Consider the following 21260-nt stretch of genomic DNA (forward strand, 5'->3'; position numbering starts at 1 on the left):
GGTAAGCTTGGGAATCGAAGAGAGACGATCATTTGATTCAATAATCATTTCTAAAATCTTCTAAAAGTTATTGTTTACGGAAAGCCAAAAATTCGTAAATCGAATACTCGAATCCATATGTCAATGATAAAAAAGGTGTAGACAAATAAAGGAAAATCTGATTTTGAGTTTTGGTATGAGTTGTTTACCTGACTAGGTGGGTTCTTTGCACATTGCACCTCTGGCCAAGATGGCGGCATCGTTAGGTAAAATTTGTCGATCTGGCCTTCTTAGAGCGAATAATGGATTACTCTTTAATCAGGTAAGTAAAATTAAACACTCAAAACAAACCTAACATTTTTTAGTTGCTAACAACATCTTTTTGTGCCACATCAAATTCTAAAAATTAACTAATTTGTTGAAAACCATTACGCTCGCAGAGGCTAAAATTCAGCACTTGAGTTTCTCCCCTCTGGCAACGTTGCGTTTGTCGGCTGCTATGTCACATTTTTCGCGTTTTAAACAGCTTTTTCCTCCTTTCATTTTTTTTTTTTATAGAAATGTCAAAGTTTAGTTTATTCATTTTTTTTTCATTAATTAAAAAATACACCTCAACACGCAATCTTCAAGTCTGTTATGTAATGTATCATTTCAAAGGAAAATCGCGTGTGATGCTGCCATCGTTACATCAAAGTCAAAAAAAATTTCTTTTCTTTACTTTTCGTGCATTCCCTCAAGTTTTTAAGAAAAAATTCTCATTTGGGAAAATCTATAACTGAGATTGGTCAAATATAAAAATAGAACGAATTTATTTTGGCGTGTGTCAACTTGACCCATCAATTTCAAAATAAAAGGAAACTTTTTTGGGTTTCAATAGTCCAAGCGAAGGCTGAACGATCGTTTGAAACAAGTACACATTTTTACTTTAGTGCTTGCCGAAGGTTCTTGAACGGTTAAATGTGTTGCCTCTTATTGACATTTAACTTGAAAAACTACCTGTAACAATTACATACTCTTAAGATTTTCAATAAATCTCTACTTTTTTTTTAATCTTAGGGGAGCCAGTTTTCAACGGTGGGCAAAGACTGGTCCAGAGGTCGTAAAGTGGTAGGTCATTATAGAAAAGAAACAAACTCTGCCTGGTTGAGATCCTTATCCAGCCTCCTTTCCTGAATTTCCAAGAGTTTTTAATTGACATAACTGGTGAGGAAAATTTAAAGAACTGACAGTAAATAGAGATTAGACAACAGAATAATCTCTTTATCTCCATTTTTTGATATTCAAACTCTCCATCCAGTCAGGAGATTCCTTAAAAAAACTTATGAAACAAAAATCTGAATTTTTTTCAATTTGACAGCTGTTATCATGTCTGGGAGTTACTGCCGGAGGGATAGGAGCTCTGATTTATGCTCTGGAGAACTCTGTCAAAGCCTTCGAAATGATAGCCCATCCTCCCAAGTATGGATGGGACTTTTATGGATGGTTCAAATCCCTCGATCATGCTAGGTAATTGTCCATAGAATATTTTTGGAAAATTTGTTTTTTGCACAATTATACATGAATTTGGACTGAAATGCCATTTTTCAAATGAGTTTTGATGCTTTTCTAGGCTCGATTTCTATATACGTTAGTATATTGTCACTTTCCCTTTATTCTAGATGTATCTGTTATTTCGTATCTAATTTTTCAAATAATTTGATTCAGTGTTATGTTTTGTACTCAATCTTGTGTAATTCACCATGTCGTTTTGGTAAAGCGAAGACGGACTTATTGAGAATAATGAATTTACTTATATTTTGTTGTTCAGTATGCGACGAGGATGGGAAGTGTACAAGAATGTATGCTCAGCCTGCCACAGTTTGAATTTCGTCGCCTATCGTCATCTCGTAGGCGTTACGCACACCGAAGATGAGGCAAAAGCTATCGCCGCGGAGATTCAAGTTCAAGACGGACCCGATGATCAGGGCAACATGTTCATGCGTCCTGGAAAATTGTCGGATTACGTGCCTGCTCCATATCCGAATGAGGAAGCTGCTCGTGCCGCCAATGGCGGTGCCAATCCACCAGATTTATCTTACATTATTAATGGAAGACACGGTGGCGAGGTGAATTTCCCTTTCCAAACTTTCTTTTTACAACATCGAAAAAAAATCTCCCAATCTCAAGTATACATTGACGCGTTGTTGTTACATCTCTAGATATTTGTTGATTTTGAAACGTTTTTCTGTATTAACTATAATTTTCTCATTATTTTGTTGGAATTTCACTTGAAAAATTGACTCGATTCGTCATGATTTATTGAATTTGAATGGATAATTGGTCATTTCGTTTTGTAGAACTATATATTCTCGCTCCTGACCGGTTATTGCGATCCACCTGCCGGTGTAAACCTACGAGAGGGTCTTCACTTCAACCCCTATTTCGCGGGAGGTGCTATTGGCATGGCACAAGTTATCTACGACGAGGTACTCGATTACGAGGATGGCACGCCGGCGACCGCTTCCCAGGTAGCAAAGGATATTTGCACATTCCTCATGTGGACATCAAATCACGAGTACGATGAACGACAGAGACAATCTATCAAGGTAAATTACTCTATGAATTCTTGCTTTCGGTAATTTCTAAAAATACAATTCTTAACCCAATATTATATTATTACATTTTTCCTCATCAAAATGAATATCAAGTCTTCAACTCAATTTTACTTATCGTTTCTATTCTATTTTTCTATTTGGCCTCAATTTTTTATCATCGATTCTAATGATGATTCCGTTTATTATTCCATAAAACCTTCAGTCTCATTTTTAACGAGAGTGAAATTATTATGTCCCGACAGGAGTAAATCCTAAATATCCACATTCAAAAGAAATTAAACAAGATTTTTTTCAAATAATGTTGAAGAATGTGAAAACGGAATCCTCACATTACTCATATTTTTTTCATTTTCTCAAATGTGCAGGTAATTGGAATCGGTACATTATTGACATTAGTAGTGTACTGGTATAAGAGACACAAATGGACAACGGTGAAGAACACGAAGTTGGCTTTCCTACCGCCGAAGAGCAAAAAGTAGTGCGTCCTTGCGAGGGAAATCGGCCATGAATAAATCAATTGTGAGAAGCAAATATTAACGAGAATAAAACGAGAAATAGCTCAGCCGAGGAAAAAAGGAAAAAATGTTCGTCTAAAGATGATCGTGTTAGCTGGTCGAGACGCCGTAGTTTTTTAATTTAAACAATTATCGAGAGAGTGAGAGAACGGAAAAAAGAAATGTAAAACTTGAAAAAAAAAAAAAATAAAATAAACAAACTAAAGAGCAAGAAAAAGCGAGGAATTCGCAATTATTAAAAAAAAAAAACTCAAACGCCATTCAAAAAACATAAATTTCTTTTTTTCCCCTCCTCACACTCGATCTTTTCGATCCTAGTTGACTTTTTGGATTTCGGCAATATCACGATTCGTGCTCGTAACTTTCGGAACTCGAAATTATTGTCAATGAAGTGAACCTTTACGAATCGCTTCTTACTTGTAAAATATATATATATATATACACACAAAATGAATGACGAGTGAACCTGAGATTTCTTCCTGCTCTAAATCCTCGAAAACCGCTTCAAAGTTTATTTCCCCTACTTCAGAAGAACAATATCATTGAAAAAATAAAGAGCAGCCTTGCAATTATCGAGAGAATAAAAACCATGGACAATTCAATAGAAGCACATCAAGAGACTCGGTATAGACTCTTATCTCTACATTCTATATCAATGAGGAAGCTTCGACCTTTTTATAGATGGGAAATTTCCCATCAAACTTGCAAAATTACCGACAGTACACCCGTGATCAGTTTACAAAAAAAGAAAGAAAAATCGAACAAATAATTTGTCCGTTCTAAAAGAAAAAAAAAAATTTTCGTGTTGCTATAATCAAAAAACTTATTTGCGACTTATAAAAACGCCTGAAGAAGCAAAATATCTATATTTCCTGGCGATAAAAATATTTTTTATCATTTTGTGTCACATTTTTTTTTTCAATTACACCTTAGCGTGACTCGCCTTACTTTCGTTTATGGTTTTCTTTGAATTTCTTCCCCAAATGGGCAAGACATCAATTCGTCAAATTTGAAAATACAATATTCCCATACTTTTTATTTTAATATTTTTTTCTCGATGATGCAATGTGTACGTGTGTGAGTTTGTGTCGTGTCTATTATTGTGTGCAGTCGTCGTGTTTGCCCTTGGGTAAGAGTATTGGAATAGCGGCACTGAATGCAGAAAAATATGCAGTTCAAATTGCTAACTAATTAAAACATTTTCTTTTCTCATTACAATTATTTTTATTATTAATTAATTAATAATATTAATATTATTATTATTTAAGCTTTTTTTTCTTTTTTCTCATTATTCCTTTCTTCTTTCGTCTCGCCTCGATTCTCTTTTCAACTTTCTGGAGTGTTTTTCAACTGTTGTTCCCTTCACATGCGACAGATATTGTAAAATTTTATTTGGTTGCTCTTCTATCTTTAATGTCGCCGCATGATTTGCCATTTCCTTCACTTGGACTCTCCTTTCTCCGACTTTGAAATTCATCAACGAACCCTTCTGTTTTTCAACAGAATTTTGTATCTTTCCGGGCTAAAAAGTACTTCCCTCCGGCGGCTGAGATAATTTCATGTTCTCCTTCAGCGTCATTAAACGACGTAACTCTTGTAATACCGTCTTGATCGTGAATTCACGCTGCCATTTTGCCAGTACCGGCACGCTCCGGTTGTCCACCTATCCGTACAGATAAATCAAAACCATGAATTTTTATTATTCATTTTAAGAAGTTTTTTCTCATACCAAATAAAATGGTTCTTCTTTAATCATTAAAATGCAAATTCTATGAAAAATTTATTCCTTACCGCTCCAGTAGTACTGTTAATACAGTTCATATTGATTCTGCTTAAAAATCTAACATTAGGAGCTTCATCCGGATATCTTGGACCGCAATCGATTTTTAAACTGTACATCCTATTTTCATATGGTGTCTGTAAGTTAGAAAATTCGTCAGTGCGCAAAGAATAAAAAATTTATTGTCACCCTGATATTTTAAATATTTTTTCTCAGACATATGCGAGTTGGAAAAATTGGCAGAATAAGAATGTCTAATAATCTCTGTCATGGTACCTAATTCATAAGAAACAAATGCATTTGCAAAGCACAAAACGAATCAATGGTATCACTGTCAGAAAAACAATGATTCTCAATATTTTTATTTAAATCACTGTGATAATAGTTTCATTCAAATCTCTGTTAAAATACCATGCACCCTGATTAAATCTTTCGATTCAAAAGAAAAACACAAAAAACTATTCTCACTCTTGGCGGTCCGATGATCATTCCGGTCCAATGTGTGAGCGTCATGTCATCATCATTTTCAAGGCCCCAACTGATGGTGCCATCCCCAACGCCTTTTTGGCCCTGTTCAAGTTCCTCGAGCAGGCGGAAATTTCGAGGTACCACTGCGTCGCCATTTTTTTCAATTAATTATCAATTAACATAAAAGCTAACTTACTATTGGGGAAAATTATAGGAAAATAAATCAACTTAACGAAAAATCGATCACCAGAAGAATGAAAAATAAAAATTTTGGTATTTGGAAACATTTTTGGAGGCTTGGGGCGGCGGAAACGCGCATTGCAGCATATACATATACATATATACATATAATGTGCAGAGTACAAGAAAATTAACGCACACATGGGTGTTAATTCGTATATATTTATAGTATGGAAAACTGTCAGGAATTATGAAAAAAATGTCGAAACGGAAAAAAATTACAAACGATCAATAAATAAGAGAAAATCGTTCGACAAAGTTTTTAGCGGTTTCGGTAATAGAAAGTGAAAGAGAGACGGAATGAATTACTTACCTACACCGGCCGTGGGCACCGCCATGATCACGAATTTACGTGAAGCACGTTATTTTTTAATATATATATTAAATATGTGAATTATTTTATTTATAAAACCACTTTTAGTTGGGATGCCACTTTTAAGGTAGGTTTTATAAAAACTTCAAAACTGCACGAGGTTTACTTTTCTTCAATTTTACAACGATGCCTGCTGTCGTTTCGGGAGTTTTTTTTTTCTTTTTTCATGCACAACCCCGCGAGTCAGAGTATATTGTATGTGTATTTTTTTGGTGCGTATCAACGCGTGGAAACTGCGTATCTATTTGTGTCTTAAAAACGATTTTTGTCTGGAAATTATTGTATTTTGTTTTTTGCACCGAATATCTACGTGGATTACACTCTCAATGATATAAACCTTTATCCCCGAATAAACCTCCGCGAATCTACCGTGAGGTTGTATGTACGTACGAACGTACACCCTTCTCTGAACCCCGAACTATAAAAACTGAACTGAACAGCGAAGAAGAAGCGTAGTAGTTAGTAGTAAGGAACTCGATCAGGTAACTCAGTCGGTAAAAAAACCGAAATAAGCAGCAACCAGCGCAACTATCCGCATTGCGACGGTGGCGATTCCCGGAACCTTGTTAAGCCATCACCCCAAGGAGGTCCTTATATATATATATATAAATGAAGCGCAGAGCATTCAAATTGGAAACATAAGCGCGAATTTTTATAAGTTCAAAGATAAAATACAATTTTTGAATCGAATTTTTGATCGACCAGTTTGCTCGGAAGATGCTTCAAGCCCGATCAAATGGATAAAAACAGAAAATTGTGCTGAATTTCACTTCGTAGTTCAATTATAATTCTCAATATGCTCGACACAAATACTTTCTCAATTATTCAATGTTTTTTTTTAATCAACAATCAACACATTTTTTTATTCCCTGTGAGTTTTATGAATTTTGAAAAATAAACGTATTCCGGAGCGGGGTGGGAGGCTAGTTAATCGTTGATACCACGTTGATACATCATCGGTGCTACGTCACTGGTTCGGCGCGTGGGTCGCGACCGATCCAGACAGAGGGGAGCGAGCCCTCTGGAGAAAGAGTAAGGGAACAAAGATGGCGCGCCAAGTGGGCGTAGAAGGGGGGGGGGGGGAGAGAGAGAGAGAGAGCGAGATTTCTGGCTCCGGGTAGTATCGCGCCGGCTGCGCAAGGCAAAAGCAGCCCCGCAAGTAGCGAGGTAAGATACGGGAGGGTTTGTGTTCATTTTTCTCGTATCTTTTTCGCTAATACACTCGCATTCGAGGAAGAGTAATCGTTTCTACAGTTGATCCTTACGTATCATATAAATCATACATGTAAAAATTGAAATCGTGGATTGCTCGTCGAGCAAAGGTGGATAAACATTAAGAATTAATAATATCGAGAGTTCGAGGATTTTTCCAGGAGCGAGCGCGGGCGTGCGTGTGTGTGTGTGTGTGTGTGTGTGTGTGTGTGTGTGTGTGTGTGTGTGTGTGTGTGTGTGTGTGTGTGTGTGTGTTTACATTATGTATATTTTGTGTGTCCAACTATAGAGCTTCATGTAGCATTATCACCAACACTTTTCGATCTTGCCATACGTATTTGAATATATACATATACATATATCCATGCATGTATATATATATGTAATATTCATACACCCGCATATGTGTATATATATAGTGATAGGACGTTTGAGCGCTTCGCCCCTGGAGGGATTACACGAAGAAACGACGAGCTCCACGGACAACGACGGAGAGCGAAAGGTATAGTTTTTTGTTGTGTTTTTCTTCTCATTTTTTCCGCGCTCTCTGTTACCAACTCTCCAAAAAATGTGAATCACATATTTTCGTTTCAAGAAGATTTCAAAACCCTGTTATAAACAGGAATGTTTTTTTTTCCATGGAAAAAAAAAAATTCACATTGTAACCCCCCAGTGATCTCTTTCTTGCGCTTTTTTGAGAGCGTAGGTATTTTTTATCAAACAATGGTGCAAGCAAACATTGCCTTTCTTCCGAGTGGGGGAATTTAGTTTCAATTCGGCTCATCAAATGTGTTTTTCTATTTAGTCTTCCATTTTTGTCTTGTTGGGTTAATCTGTCGAGAAACGAATTCTAATCTTTTTTTTACGAGAGACTACCGCCATTGCAATCAAGATTCTGTTTCAATCTTCGAGACACAATCGCAGTCATTGTCCTACATATGCACTTGTCTCTCTTATCTTACTTTTTTGTTTTATCCTCTCTATCCATGGCCCTTTTCATCCAGCTTCCTTCTTTTTTTCCTCCATAAAAACAAAACATGGCGTTCATACACAAAAACTCTAACGCTTTTTTCTTCACTTGACGAGTGACACGTGAATAGTCTTTCTACCTTTTTATGGTGGGTAAATTTGTTTGGATTCATGAGAGTATCAGACGTTTTCAAGATGGCCGACCAAAACGAATATATTCGGTTTTTTTTCCAACGCCAAGTATTCTCGAATGAATTCAAATTTCAACTCATTCCTTTTTACCCTTAATTTCTATAGTTTTTACGGTCCTTCACATTCCCGTTATTTGATTTTTCTGGCAATTCTCCGAATAGTCAACGACGGTTTCCACCGTTGATAGATATTATAATGAACAACGTGGAGTTAATGGGATGACTGAAAGACCATTCGATCGTTTACTTCGTCAAGAAATAGTCCCAGTCAACGTTATTGATCGATTCAAAGTGACAGTTGACGGATAAAATTAAATGACGGATTCACACGTGATATATAAATAAAGTGCTCGTTCTTATCATTAAATCTTATTAAAAATTCGTTTGTTTGATTTTTTATTTCAAGTTTTTCTCTTTTTTTAAACTCTGTTTCCCCGTTTCTTGGCTCACGGTGCCAAGGATAAACTTTAATCTTATCGCGTAGAGTGGCTCATCGGTAGAACACACTTCCGGTTTTTTTTATTTGATAACACGATTCGTTTGGATTATTTTCCTGAATTGATAATGTTGCTGATAACAAAACTGCATATTATTCGAAATTACGTTGTACAAAAAATAATCGTTGTTCACTTTTTCATCCAAGCAGAGCGAAATGAGATAAAATGACATTGAAAATCCAGAAATGTTTTAGATACGTTTTAATCGATTTTCGTGATACACGGCCAATGAAAGTATTGATGCGCGTAATGTTATTGAAATTAGTTTATTATTCGAATGTTTGTCAAATCGAAGAGGATGGACGAGATTAACGTTACCCCAGAAGAGAATAACTGCGGGGGAAGAAACAGGTTGGAACTTCTTCGCAAGAGTTTGAAGAGTCCATTGACATTTAACTGTGCGCGCGCGCGCGCGCGTGGCTTATAAGCGCACTGGCACACCGGAGGTATTATTCTAGCAAGAGGATGTATCCGAATATATTCGTCGATCGCGTATAGGTGGAATGGGAATCGCGATAGATTCGGGATTATACGTATATCGTGTCACATAGTTCGCACGGTTCAACTGCAATGACGAGTCTACCGTTCCTCGAATATTCATCGATCTACCGGGTGTCCTGCGCTTCCAACCGATCCATCGTAGAATTACGAATAATAAAAAGGCCCATCGATATTTTCGGTACGATCGACCGTTTATCATGAGCTGTCTTTAAATTTCTAAACAACGATACGCGTCGCTGTTGGAGAGGGAAAACGTTCCGCCTACCGTCAGCGGCGCGATGGGGGGGGGGGCGATTCCCACGCTTGTACGGTGTCCGCGACCTCAACGATATTCCTCCAAAGTATGTCGATGATCAATTAATGCAAACAAATCGTGGACACGATCTATTGTTGCGAGGACCGTCGCGAGCTCGGTCGCTAAGGACCGCGGAGGCTAATACCCCCGCCCATTGAGACGCCGGGGGCGTGGCATGTGGCGCCTGCTCCGCCTCTTTTTCTCAATCGAGCGATATCTTCTCAACGGTTTATCGGAAAAGAAAATAATTAAAAACTTTTCTTCTCAGAATTGAAGGAGCTATCGATCCTCCGAATCTGATGATTCAACTTTTGCGCCACCCTCGGCGTCGTTGCGTTTCGGAAAAATAAATATTCAGAGATACATGCACGAACCAATTTAATCGATCTTTATCGCAGTCGTGCGTATTGAATTTCGCTCCTGCCAATCGATCGCCATTGCCATCCACTTTTTCACAGGCTAAATTGTGCAAATATTACGGACGTGGTGAATCAACCCGTGACGTACTTCACTCAAACAATACAATTATTATCTATCTCGGTGAAATGCCCATGGAAGCTCGGGAAGCTCGTAACGCCGCGATGTTTCTCAGCGATCAAATGGGTCAACGAAAAATCCGGTTAGCAAAAATTTCATATTAGAATTCGTTCGCCTTTGGCACGATGAAAAACATCATTGAATAACAAACAATAACGAGACAAAGAGAAATTCGAAAGAAGAAGCATTTACAGCTCGTTCCCCTCGTAACAAATAGTCCTTTGAGTGACTCGAGGCATAAACGACTAGAAAATAATGCATATCTATAGATATAGTTCGCGAATAGCAGAGGAAGAGGAAGAGGAAAGAAAAAAATACGATAAATCGTGAGGTCTCTCGGGGCGTGTGAGAATAGCAGGTAAAAAAAAGTACCGTTGTCTCTCGTCGGGACGATGACTCGAGGCATCATACTAGCGCACATACGTATTATTATACATACTAATATACATCAACGTATATGGCGTGTAATACTTTGGTCAAAAATGCAATGATCCGATGAATTATGAAGAATAAATAACTCCTCCTCCTCGCTCTTTGTACTCTCGATCCGTGATAAATTATCGATCATTCGTTACACTCTTATTCCCATCGTTCCCTTCCGAAACTTGAAAATGAAGAAAATCATTTGAAAGAGTGAACTGTAACGCGTCATGGACGATCAATCTCTAATGCGCACACTCTCACGGAACAAACGACGAAAACTCGCTTTCCTCCGCTCTGCCTCCCGCGCTTTCTCCTCCTTCTCATCCGTCTCCGTTTCGTGATTCGTGAACGATCTCCGTGACACACCGTGTTCTCGGAGCTTACGCACTCTTCGGACCAGATCGCCCCTTGACGAAATTCTTATGAATTTTTTTATCACTTCGAATTATGCTCTCCGCTACTGCTGCGCGAAGACTGAAAAAATCATTAATTTGCCTGCTTATACACGAGAATGTGAGATTTTTTCGTTTTCATTCACGTAGAAAATAGAATTCCACAATTTTTTGGCGAAACAATTGAATAGTTGAAATATTTGTCGCTACTCGGTAACGACCAATTGTTGTTTCCCTCTTCAAACTGTTACCATGCCCCAACTATATGCGCCTGAAGTGAATACAACGAAATTGAATACATCAACAACAACCTCATTGTTTTCTCGAGCTTGTTTCCGGTTTATCGACTGTTTATCACCGTGCTCCATCTATCGGATTCTCCAGCGTACTCGCTCGTTGGAATATACATATATATATATATATATATATGAAGATAATGCAATGGCAGATCGGGCGCGCATTTTGTTCTATCCCATGAGGATTATTTTTCGTTTCAACGGGTTTGTATACTTGTTCTCTCCTTCGACTGGTATAGCTTCGAAACGAACACGAGAGAAGACGAAATATCCTTTTGCTGGATTTTTGCCAACATTCTCTCAATCTTTTTTATCTTCTCGCTTTGGCACGTTCGTTCTTTCGCTACTACTGCAGAAGAACCGGAGCCCCGATTTACTACGAGATAAAGAGCTTCCCCCCCGCCAACTTCATGGTTTTTCGTTTGATTATTTTTTTTGTTTTCTCGTCGAAAGAAAAATCTCTTGGATTTTTACCGCGGAAAAGACGGATTTTTCAGGGCTGTCCTCGAGCGCGCTTTTCGAAAAAAGAGAGAATAGACTCGGCTAATTTCCTCACAGGTCAGCACCGAACGGCCGTACCCCCGATTAGTCTCTCGCTCCTCTCGTACGCTGTTGTGTGTTATTGATTTTTTTTTCCCCTCCTCGTCCCCGTCTTCTGTATATGCACACGTTGAATTATCGAGAGTGGGAGACTGAGACAAACTTGTGGCTATTACGAGGACACCGAGAGTTGCCGTATGAGCCTTTTTTCTTTCCATACGCGTCCTCCATTCGGTTCAACACTTTTCCTCGCAATCCTACGTATTTTATTATTATTCGATAATAAACGATAATAATAGGTAACCATAATAAAACTTTGGACAATGTAGTAAATTTTTCGATTGTAATTTATAAGCCAGAGGATGACACGCGAGTCAAAGTTCGTGGCCCCGTTACTCGGAGAGATCAATGACTCGAGCAACACTCGCTGTATTTTATTATATTACTTACATCTCTGGCTATAGATACGGTATACGTTGAAAGGCTCTTCTTGGACGAGATTCAATTATTCGAGCTTACGAGAGTGAGTATCCCGCGGCGTGGCGTTCTTCCTGCCTGCGTATTTCATTAAGGAATTCCCATTTTGTTTTCTCCCACTCGCATCGATCCTACAATGATTTTCTGCAAATGCGCGTAGAATTTCTTAATTGGCAATAAAGTGAAAAAAAAAACTCGTTGGAATTCGAGTGTAATTGGTCATCCGAATAATCGATCGTAACGTTGATCGAGGTGAAAATGCGCGCAAAGGAAAATGATGGGAGAAAAAAAGAGTGCGAAGGCTCAAGGCAAAAATAAAGGCTCAAGGACAATTTTAGACGCGGTTGCCGGGCAAGTTACACACGCTCTCTATATCTCTTTCCTATTCGTATAGGTATAGAGGCGCGTGTATGTAACTGTAGGCAATCACAGGCAACGAGTACGGACCGTATACCCATACATATTATATGGAAAGCCCGACAAGCGTTGAGGTGAGAGTAGCAGCAGCAGCAGCAGCAGCAGCGGCAACGGCACAGCAGCTCTGCGAAGAAGGGGAGAGGCCAACCGAGAGAGAAAATAATAATGAGAATGAGAGAGGGACGACTCGAAACGACTCTTGCTCGCGCTCCTCGCTCCTCTATATACCTTATACAAATTTCAAACTCTCCTTTTTACATGTGTGCATTAAAAAATGTCGAATATTATAATGCACTTTTGGATGTCCATGACATATGTGCATTCGAGTCAAATAAAAACGGATGCTTTCTACAATTTTATTTTACAAACAAATTTTGCACATTTGTTTAAGGTATATTAGTAATTCGTATGTATATTGGTGGTATAGCCAAGTATATAATGAAATACGAACGATCCAGGGGAGGGAACAGGACCCTGGCACACTCTTTCTTCTCGCTCGAGTTTCTGGCTTTCATAATAACAACAGCAACAACAATGTTTAGCTCCGTCCAGCACACAGGCCTCGTTCCTCATACAAAATCGTTTCTCCTCGAGACACGTACGTTTTTTAATCCCTCTCCATCGACTTTCAATTATGTCGCACACCTCGCGAGAACACGTTGCGCGAGAGTAAAATTATTCGAATATCTATGAAAGTACGTGTTCACCGAGTCTGTCTGGTTTTTCACAGGCGTTTACTTTCGTCGATTTTCTTCTTCAAGGCGTAAGAACGATCGCCTCGAATGTTCCATGTGTTCCCAAAGTACAAAGGATACTTGCAATCCGTCTGACAGATGGTGACTCATCCGCAATTTCGAAATTTGCATATTTTTTAATTTTTACTCTCCTTTAGCCATAAAATTATGGTCAGCGTACCTCAAATCCAGAAGGTACGACGAAGCGCGTTAGGCTCGTCCGTCGCACAGATGTCTGTCGTACCAAAACAATTTTGCCTCGACTCTTTCTCGCGCGACGATGCACGAAAAATATTTTGGTCTTCTTTCATCATCGTTGTAAGGCCATTTTATAAGTGAAATTCAATTGGAACGATTTGCCTCTTTGTTTTGTTCTCCGATTGCCGCTTAGCTCCGTGCAAATTTTGTTTATCGCGAAGGCAAACGTACAAATAGAGAGCGATGCAGAGAAGGCGAATGAGCCGCCTCCTTCGATCGATCGACGAAACCCCGCATGGCGTTTCACCGCGACACTCTCTTCCTCTCTCTTTGCGCGGTAACTCCGTTATTACTAAATTAACACATTTACCGAAACTCGGAACGGAGATTATTTCAAAAAATGTTGAGTCAATGATTTTGGAATATCCGAGATGGTTGAAATCGTGGGAATTTTCTTTCCGGCCTGCTTCTCTCGTCGAGATATATAAAGAAAGCGCATTTTTTTTTCTCAAGTGCTTCGAGAGCAGTTTCGTCCTTTTGGCCTGAGAGCATTTTCTTTCGTTCGAGATATAGAAAAGTGTTTGAGGCGTGCGTAAGTGTACGACGACGGGGGGAGGCGCGTTTAATGGAAATGGAAGAATTCGTTCGTTGTAATCTTTATCAAAACACTTGGACACTTTCGTGTACACTATCGATGCCTCGTTCCCATCGTCCGCAACCTTTCTCTCTCCGAACGAGGTCATTCGCTTCATTTTCAAACAAAGAATTCAAATTCAATATTTTCATTGCTGGCTCCGCCCGCCCGAATAATCTTTTGTTCAAAGCCAACAAACGAACCGTTAGCACCGCCCTGACCTTGATTCTCTAAGCTCCTTGAAAGTCGATCTTCAATAATTCCTCCTCTCCATCCGCGAATAGCATCGAAAAGCAGCGGTAATAATGAGGAGAACGAAAAATTGCTCAAACTTTGTCCGTTCACTAAGAAATTCATCATTTTCCAAATAATCGAACAAAGAGAATTCACAAACTTATCGAACGAGCGAGCGAGAGAGAGAGAGAGAGAGAGAGAGAGAGAGAGAGAGAGAGGGAGACCGGCGAAGGAAGTAACACAGCCATGCATCGAATATTCGATCGGAAAGCAGAATCTCCTTTCCTCTTATGCCTGTATATATACGGGGACAAAAGCTTATATAGGCGAAATACGGTGGAGGTGTTTATATATATGCGCGTGCGAGAGATATTATGTTCGGATTCACACATATATACGAGTTATTAGCGTATATACCCGATCGAAAAGCATTTCCGTTCGGGTTCTCAATAACTGTAGGAGAAACTTGTTTGCGGAATTCAAGCAAAAATAGTCACAGTATTTTTAGTATCGACAGTTGTGTTTTTCCTTCGAGTTGCATGCATAATTCCTCGTTCGAAGATATCGAACGAGCGAGGGAGGGAAGAAAAATTTGAGTTCTGAAAAACAAAGATGGCGGACGCCGCGTCCCCAAGCCTCGATACACCCGCAAATGTATATGCGAAGAGCCAGTTATATCGGAATACGAATATACAGCAGTCACCGAACTCACCCCCCCCCTTGGTCGTCGTTGCCTCGTCGACGAAAATTCGGGGCTGCCGCTCTCATAGGGGAGAGAATTCTCTAACCCCTCCACTCGTTTTTTCAATACACATAGGGATCATTCGAAAAAAAAAAATCAAGAATTCGGAAAATTTTGATGACCGATTTCTCGCCTGTTTGCAGATATTACCCGGGACCAATGACGAGACGATGAACGAGTTTTTAGCTCGTAATTCATAGTTCGAGAATAAGAAGAAGGAGCCAAGGAAAATCGCTGAGAAAAGGCAGCGGAGATGGAACCTCGCCGTGTTTCCATATCGACGAGAAACAGATAAGAAGGATCTTGGTCGTTCGGTGGACAATCTCGAGCCTCGAGCCCCGAATTATTTTCATTCGTTAGAAAATAAAACCAACCGAGCGAGTTTTCAAGATGGGCAAGTGTTGCAGCAAACGACAAGAGCCTCAACCGATCGGTGAGTTTTCTTCTATTTTACGCGATATTAGACTCGTGGAAAGATACAAAATAGATGAGTAACGCGAGAATTGACTTTTTTGGGACAGTTTATAAGAAAGCCGAGACGGGATTAGTCTCGAAGCACAGCAATGGCGGCTCGCTCGATCGGTACACCGCTGATCCAAACCAAAGAGGGGTACAAGCCAGAGCTGACATTATACGACCAAGACCAACCCCCTGTAAGCTACAGCATCAACCACGTAAAACAAGCTCACCCGTCGTTGTGCCTGCATGTGTGTATTTTCTCTTTATTTTATTTTTTTCGTTTTTTCCACCTCTTCGCGTTGCTTCCGTAATTTTATCGCTGCGTTTCGTTCAACTGTTTCATTTAATCGATCCTATTTTCATGACTTTTATTTTTTCCTACTTTTTTGATAATATTATGTACGTCGTTGGTTTATTCGTTTGATTTTTCTTTCGAATGAAAAAATTATACGAATTTTGTTTTTTTTCTTTCTATACAAAATTTGCAGCTCATTCGCAAAGGGCGAACAAGGTTGTTGTTGCGCTTTACAATTACACGGCTCGCGAGAGCACCGACGTTAGTTTCGTCAAGGGCGATCGTATGGAAGTTCTGGATGACTCGGAGCACGATTGGTGGAGAGTGTTGCATCTCAGGACTCTTCAGGAAGGTTTGATACCCTGGAATTTTGTGGCCGTTGAACGTTCAGTCGAGAGCGAGGAGTAAGTTTGTACCTGCTCTTTTGCTTTTTTTTCAACGTTGCTTCGAGGAGAAAAAAAAAAAGAAGAATTTTACTAATCATCGAATGTTTCTGTCTTCGCGTTCGTCCGACCAGCTGGTTCTTCGAGAACGTATCGAGAAAAGAGGCAGGAAAGCTTCTCTTGGTCGATGAAAATCCCCGTGGAACGTTCCTCGTAAGACCGAGCGAGCACAATCCGCGCGGTTACAGCCTCTCGGTGAAAGATTGGGAGGAAGGCCGGGGACATCATGTCAAACATTATAAAATCAAACCTCTCGATAACGGCGGCTTTTTCATCGCTACCAATCAAACTTTTCCTACATTACCGGCACTCGTTATGGCCTACAGCAGTGAGTTGAAAAAAAAAAAAAAAAAAAAAAAAAAAACACGCACACGCAAAAATCAAGGATTTCGAAAGAAAAAAAAAATGTGGTCTTGTTTGATTTGCAGAAAATGCCCTGGGTCTGTGTCACGTATTATCGAAACCTTGTCCAAAACCTCAGCCGGACATGTGGGATTTGGGTCCCGAATTGAGGGACAAATGGGAGATAAATCGTAGCGAAATTCAATTGATCCGAAAATTGGGTCACGGTAATTTCGGTGAGGTTTATTATGGCAAATGGCGGAACAAGATCGAGGTAGCGGTAAAAACGTTGCGTCCCGGTACGATGTCGACGGAGGCGTTTTTGCAGGAGGCAGCGATAATGAAGCAATTCAGGCACCGGCATTTGGTCGCGTTATACGCTGTTTGCTCGAAGGAGGAGCCAATTTACATAGTGCAGGAATACATGTGCAACGGTAGCTTAATCGATTTCTTACGTACCGGCGATGGGAAATACATGCAATTCGAGGATTTGATTTATATCGCTGCACAAGTAGCTTCCGGTATGGAGCACTTGGAATCGAAACAATTGATACATCGGGATTTAGCCGCGAGGAACGTTCTTATAGGGGAGAAAAATCGTGCTAAAATCTGTGATTTCGGTCTGGCAAGGGTCATCGAAGATGATGAATATTGTCCTAAACAAGGCAGTCGATTTCCGGTCAAATGGACCGCGCCGGAAGCCATTGTTTATGGACGTTTCAGCATCAAATCTGATGTCTGGTCTTATGGTGTTTTACTCATGGAACTTTTCACCTATGGACAAGTCCCCTATCCTGGTATGCATGGACGCGAAGTTATCGAACAAGTCGAGAAAGGCTATCGAATGCCCAAACCTCCTACTCAACCCTTGCCCGACACTATCTATCGTCTCATGCTTCAATGCTGGGATTCCAGTCCTGAAAAACGTCCCACTTTTGAATTTCTCAATCATTATTTCGAATCGTTTAACGTTACCAGCGAAATACCTTATCTCGAACCTCCGACAGACTGATACAGGGCCCATCTGCATGGCCATCCGTTACCCCATGGACATTTTCATCCTCCTCATATTAATTGTGCCATGGAGTTTTATGGTATTTATTGCTGAGCTCCGACTCTATTATTTTTACACTTTTTCAAACGTTTACCGTTTCACTTCCTCCCTCCCTCCCTCCCTCCCTTCTTTTTGCCCAACCCTCACCGCCTTTTTCTTAACGATTTTTTACCATTCTTTCCGGATGAAACTTTTTTGAAATCTGATTTTTTGTGCTTGGCACGGTTGCCAAAAATTTGTTATCATTCATTCCAACTCTTATAGAATTATCTTTAAATCAAGTTTTTATTATTATTGTGCCAAACGCGTTTCTTCAACCCTTTCTTCTACCATCGTACCAAATGGATTTTTTTCTTTTCATTCATACTTGCCAGTAGAAAGATCGCAGAGAGTTCATTCCGAACAACGAAACAGAGAATCTCGATGATCGTTTAAAGAATTCGTTGAAAATACTTTGGCACAATCATTGTGGAAAACCAATTTTCCGAACGTACAAAAACGATAAGAATTTTTTCAAATTTTTCTCAACCGACCAAGCACCAAAATTCTGAGCTCAAAAATTTTTCAATATCGAATACGTGTCAAAAATCGCTAACGAAAAATTAGACATAAAAATAAAACTGAGTCTCAAAAACACTGCCAGAACGAAGCTCGTTCCTTGAGGAACCGGGACAAATTTTCGTGTGCCATTAAAGGGAAAAAAAAAAGCGAAAAGAATCGATTACGAGAGTTTTTATGTAAGTCGCAAGATTAAAACTTTTTCACGTAAACTCTTAACGGAACGGTGTATTTGCACAGAATAAATTTGAAAAAAAAAACGAGCGCTCGAATTGGCTACCGAAAAAAAAAATTTGGGAAGCGCTTGTTGGTAATACAAACTCGTTGAAAAGAACGGAGAAGAAAAGACTTTTTAAAAACAACTTTGCTCGAGAAAAGCGAACGAAATAGAAAAACGAAAAAAATTCGGATTCAAGTGAATCTGTAGCACAATAATCAGACCTTTGGAGTTGCGAGAAAAGAAAGAGGAGAAACAATCTAGACCGGGAGAGAGCGAGAAAAAAATCGTTTGGTTGTTGTCGGATGTTTACCGGACCATTTTCAGCTCATTTTCCTCTTCTTGCGCTATTAATGGAAATTGCTCGGCAAAGAAGCGAAGAAAAAAAAGTTATACGAAATTTATTAAATACAATATAACGACGAAGAAGGATTTCTTGGAAAAATTGTCGTCCCGGATTTTCGAGACGAGGAATAAAAAAGAAAACTACAAAAAAAATTAATAAAAAAACTGAGAGTTACTAATTATACGAAGTGTGCTGACGTGCGTGCGTATGTGTGATTCGTGCGGGAATCTGAAATGATTTTTGTGTGAGTGTTTTGAAATTCGATGAGCGAGTGCGAATTATATACTGTAGCGAGTATATTAGCGTTTTATATATGTACATATATATCTATGTATACGTGAGGTATTTCACGCGGAAGTTTGTCGGAAAATTTTCGCCACGTTCGAATTGGTACGCCGTTTTTTGAATCGTGAAAAGGTAATTTTTCGAAAATACGTTAATGTCGAGAACAATGGAGGTTGTTACAGTTGTTGTTGCGCTTTTCACAAGGAAAGACAGGAAACATTATCCGATTAATTTAATTTGAAAAAAGTCATCTGAATCATAAAATGGCGAAAATTTTTTTAAACTGAACCCTCGTCGAGATACTTTCGCATGTATATAAACGTATATATATATATACATATATATAGATTCCTACAATTTGATGAAAAATAATGATAGAGGAGGACGTACAAGACGAGAATTTAAGATTAAGACTCAAGTCATCGATGTGTTTTACTCGTACAAAAAAAAAAAGAAGAGAGGAACAAAGGTGGAAAAAATTGTAAATTTTATACTAAATAGTAAGAAAAAGAAAAGACAGCAGACTTTAGTTTAGATTCTAGAATCGTCCTACTGAAAAATCCTAGCGAACGGAGTACACCACGTTTTGTCGAATTTTGTTAATTGGAAAAAAAAAAAAAAACAACAAACTCGCTTCGTTCGCTGGTAATTGAAAAAAAAAGGTTAAAGAGATCATAGTTTGTGTCATTAGTACGAATAATCCATCGCACTCTCTCTCACACACACATACTTTCATATAAGCGTGAATATACGTGAATTCATGGATCGATAGATTGGAGAAAAAAATTCACGGTTTTCAACACTTTTTTTCCATTTTTTTTACTGGTTGACGATCGACGCAAAAGTTACAGGGATTTTTTAGAATTTCATGTGGGAAAGACTGACGGTAAAATTTTTGTGATTTCGATTGAAAATTTAGTTTTCCCTGGTCTTTGAATTTTTTTAATGTCTCGAGGCTTTCTCGAGATTTTTTAGATCGTAGATGAGAAAAAAATTGAACTTTCCGTCAACACGATCGTAACCACTGATCAATTACCAGAATAAAAATGAACGATTTTCCAGAAAAGTCCGACAATGTTTTCGAACGTCGGTTCAACCGTTCAACAGCATAACGTCCAACAAGAGTTTCAAATATAACAAAAACAACAAGCGCATGGAAAAATAGTGAAGAAAAAATACGTTCGTTCCCGTTTTTTCTACAAACCTTTTTATACCGACCAAAACAAAAGAGGAAAAAAGCGGAATGGGAGATTTTTGAAGGCCGCGTATTGATTCGTGACTCACTCCCTTCCCACTCAACCCCCAACTTGCATTCCAATTTCGCCTCGTCATAACCCAGAAAAACGCGTCAAACTTTCGTTTACTCTTCGATTCATCATTCGCGTTCGAGTTGTTACGTATGGCCAGAGAAATGAGATTTTATGAGTGTAAAACTTTTCTACGTGTCAACCAGCGTATATTAAAAATAACTACTTTTGTCAATCTCGACAGGAAGAATATGGGTTTTTCTCAAAAAACATTGAGAAGCCATGATTTCGATAATTAGTTGCGTTGCAACGATAAATTATGATCGATAGCCACTAATTAACGCAAATACAGCTTTCAATAGAAAATAAAACCTCACTTCCAGGCCCACGCGTATTCTTTCCAGGATGACTCCTCCTGCCATTTTCTAACTTTCGTACTTAAGAAATATATGTTTCACCATACTAACCGCAAAAAACTTGGCGGAAGCTTTTTTTTCTTACTCAACGAATCTTCGATTAATCGTTTATCCTGTGGTTTATGTTGAATGGGACGAGTGGAAAAAATGTGTTTTTTTTTTCGACCAAACTGTGATATAGTAGTCGGCAGACCTCATCCGTTTTTGTATCGAATTTGCCCATATTGAATTTTGAAAAATTACCTCGAACTAGACTTATTTGTGTTTGCCCTCAAAATTCCCGAGGACAATCGATCCAATGATGATGATGCTGATGATGATGATTATTATTATTATTGGATCAACGAAAAACGGATAAAG

General features: G+C 38.9%; 3 protein-coding genes across 5 annotated transcripts; 2 read left to right on the forward strand and 1 right to left on the reverse strand.

The window, feature by feature from the left end:
• Positions 1 to 81: 81 nt before the first annotated feature.
• Cyt-c1 (Cytochrome c1) lies at positions 82 to 3542 on the forward strand. Its single transcript, XM_043432737.1, has 6 exons — positions 82 to 301; positions 1036 to 1086; positions 1337 to 1485; positions 1787 to 2084; positions 2316 to 2564; positions 2939 to 3542. Exons 1-6 carry the CDS (start codon positions 230 to 232, stop codon positions 3050 to 3052), a joined length of 933 nt encoding a protein of 310 aa, XP_043288672.1. The 5' UTR covers positions 82 to 229; the 3' UTR covers positions 3053 to 3542.
• A 397-nt stretch (positions 3543 to 3939) lies between these two features.
• On the reverse strand, positions 3940 to 6382 carry Uev1A (Ubiquitin-conjugating enzyme variant 1A). The gene is made up of 4 exons (XM_043432739.1): positions 5890 to 6382; positions 5337 to 5479; positions 4880 to 5005; positions 3940 to 4751 (listed from the first exon to the last, which is right to left on the reverse strand). The coding sequence occupies exons 1-4, from the start codon at positions 5912 to 5914 to the stop codon at positions 4611 to 4613; spliced, it is 435 nt and encodes a 144-aa protein (XP_043288674.1). The 5' UTR covers positions 5915 to 6382; the 3' UTR covers positions 3940 to 4610.
• A 679-nt stretch (positions 6383 to 7061) lies between these two features.
• On the forward strand, positions 7062 to 19759 carry Src64B (Tyrosine-protein kinase Src64B). 3 transcript variants are annotated; one of them, XM_043432734.1, is made up of 7 exons: positions 7062 to 7116; positions 7581 to 7663; positions 15382 to 15671; positions 15760 to 15945; positions 16186 to 16396; positions 16510 to 16763; positions 16864 to 19759. In XM_043432734.1, exons 3-7 carry the CDS (start codon positions 15629 to 15631, stop codon positions 17787 to 17789), a joined length of 1620 nt encoding a protein of 539 aa, XP_043288669.1. In that variant the 5' UTR covers positions 7062 to 7116; positions 7581 to 7663; positions 15382 to 15628; the 3' UTR covers positions 17790 to 19759. The 3 variants fall into 3 exon arrangements, with proteins under 3 accessions (XP_043288669.1, XP_043288671.1, XP_043288670.1); XM_043432736.1 differs by having other exon boundaries at positions 15760 to 15891; XM_043432735.1 differs by having other exon boundaries at positions 7090 to 7271.
• Positions 19760 to 21260: the final 1501 nt, after the last annotated feature.

Source organism: Venturia canescens, chromosome 11 (genome assembly GCF_019457755.1).
Source record: "Venturia canescens isolate UGA chromosome 11, ASM1945775v1, whole genome shotgun sequence".
Classification (NCBI taxonomy): Eukaryota; Metazoa; Arthropoda; class Insecta; order Hymenoptera; family Ichneumonidae; genus Venturia; species Venturia canescens.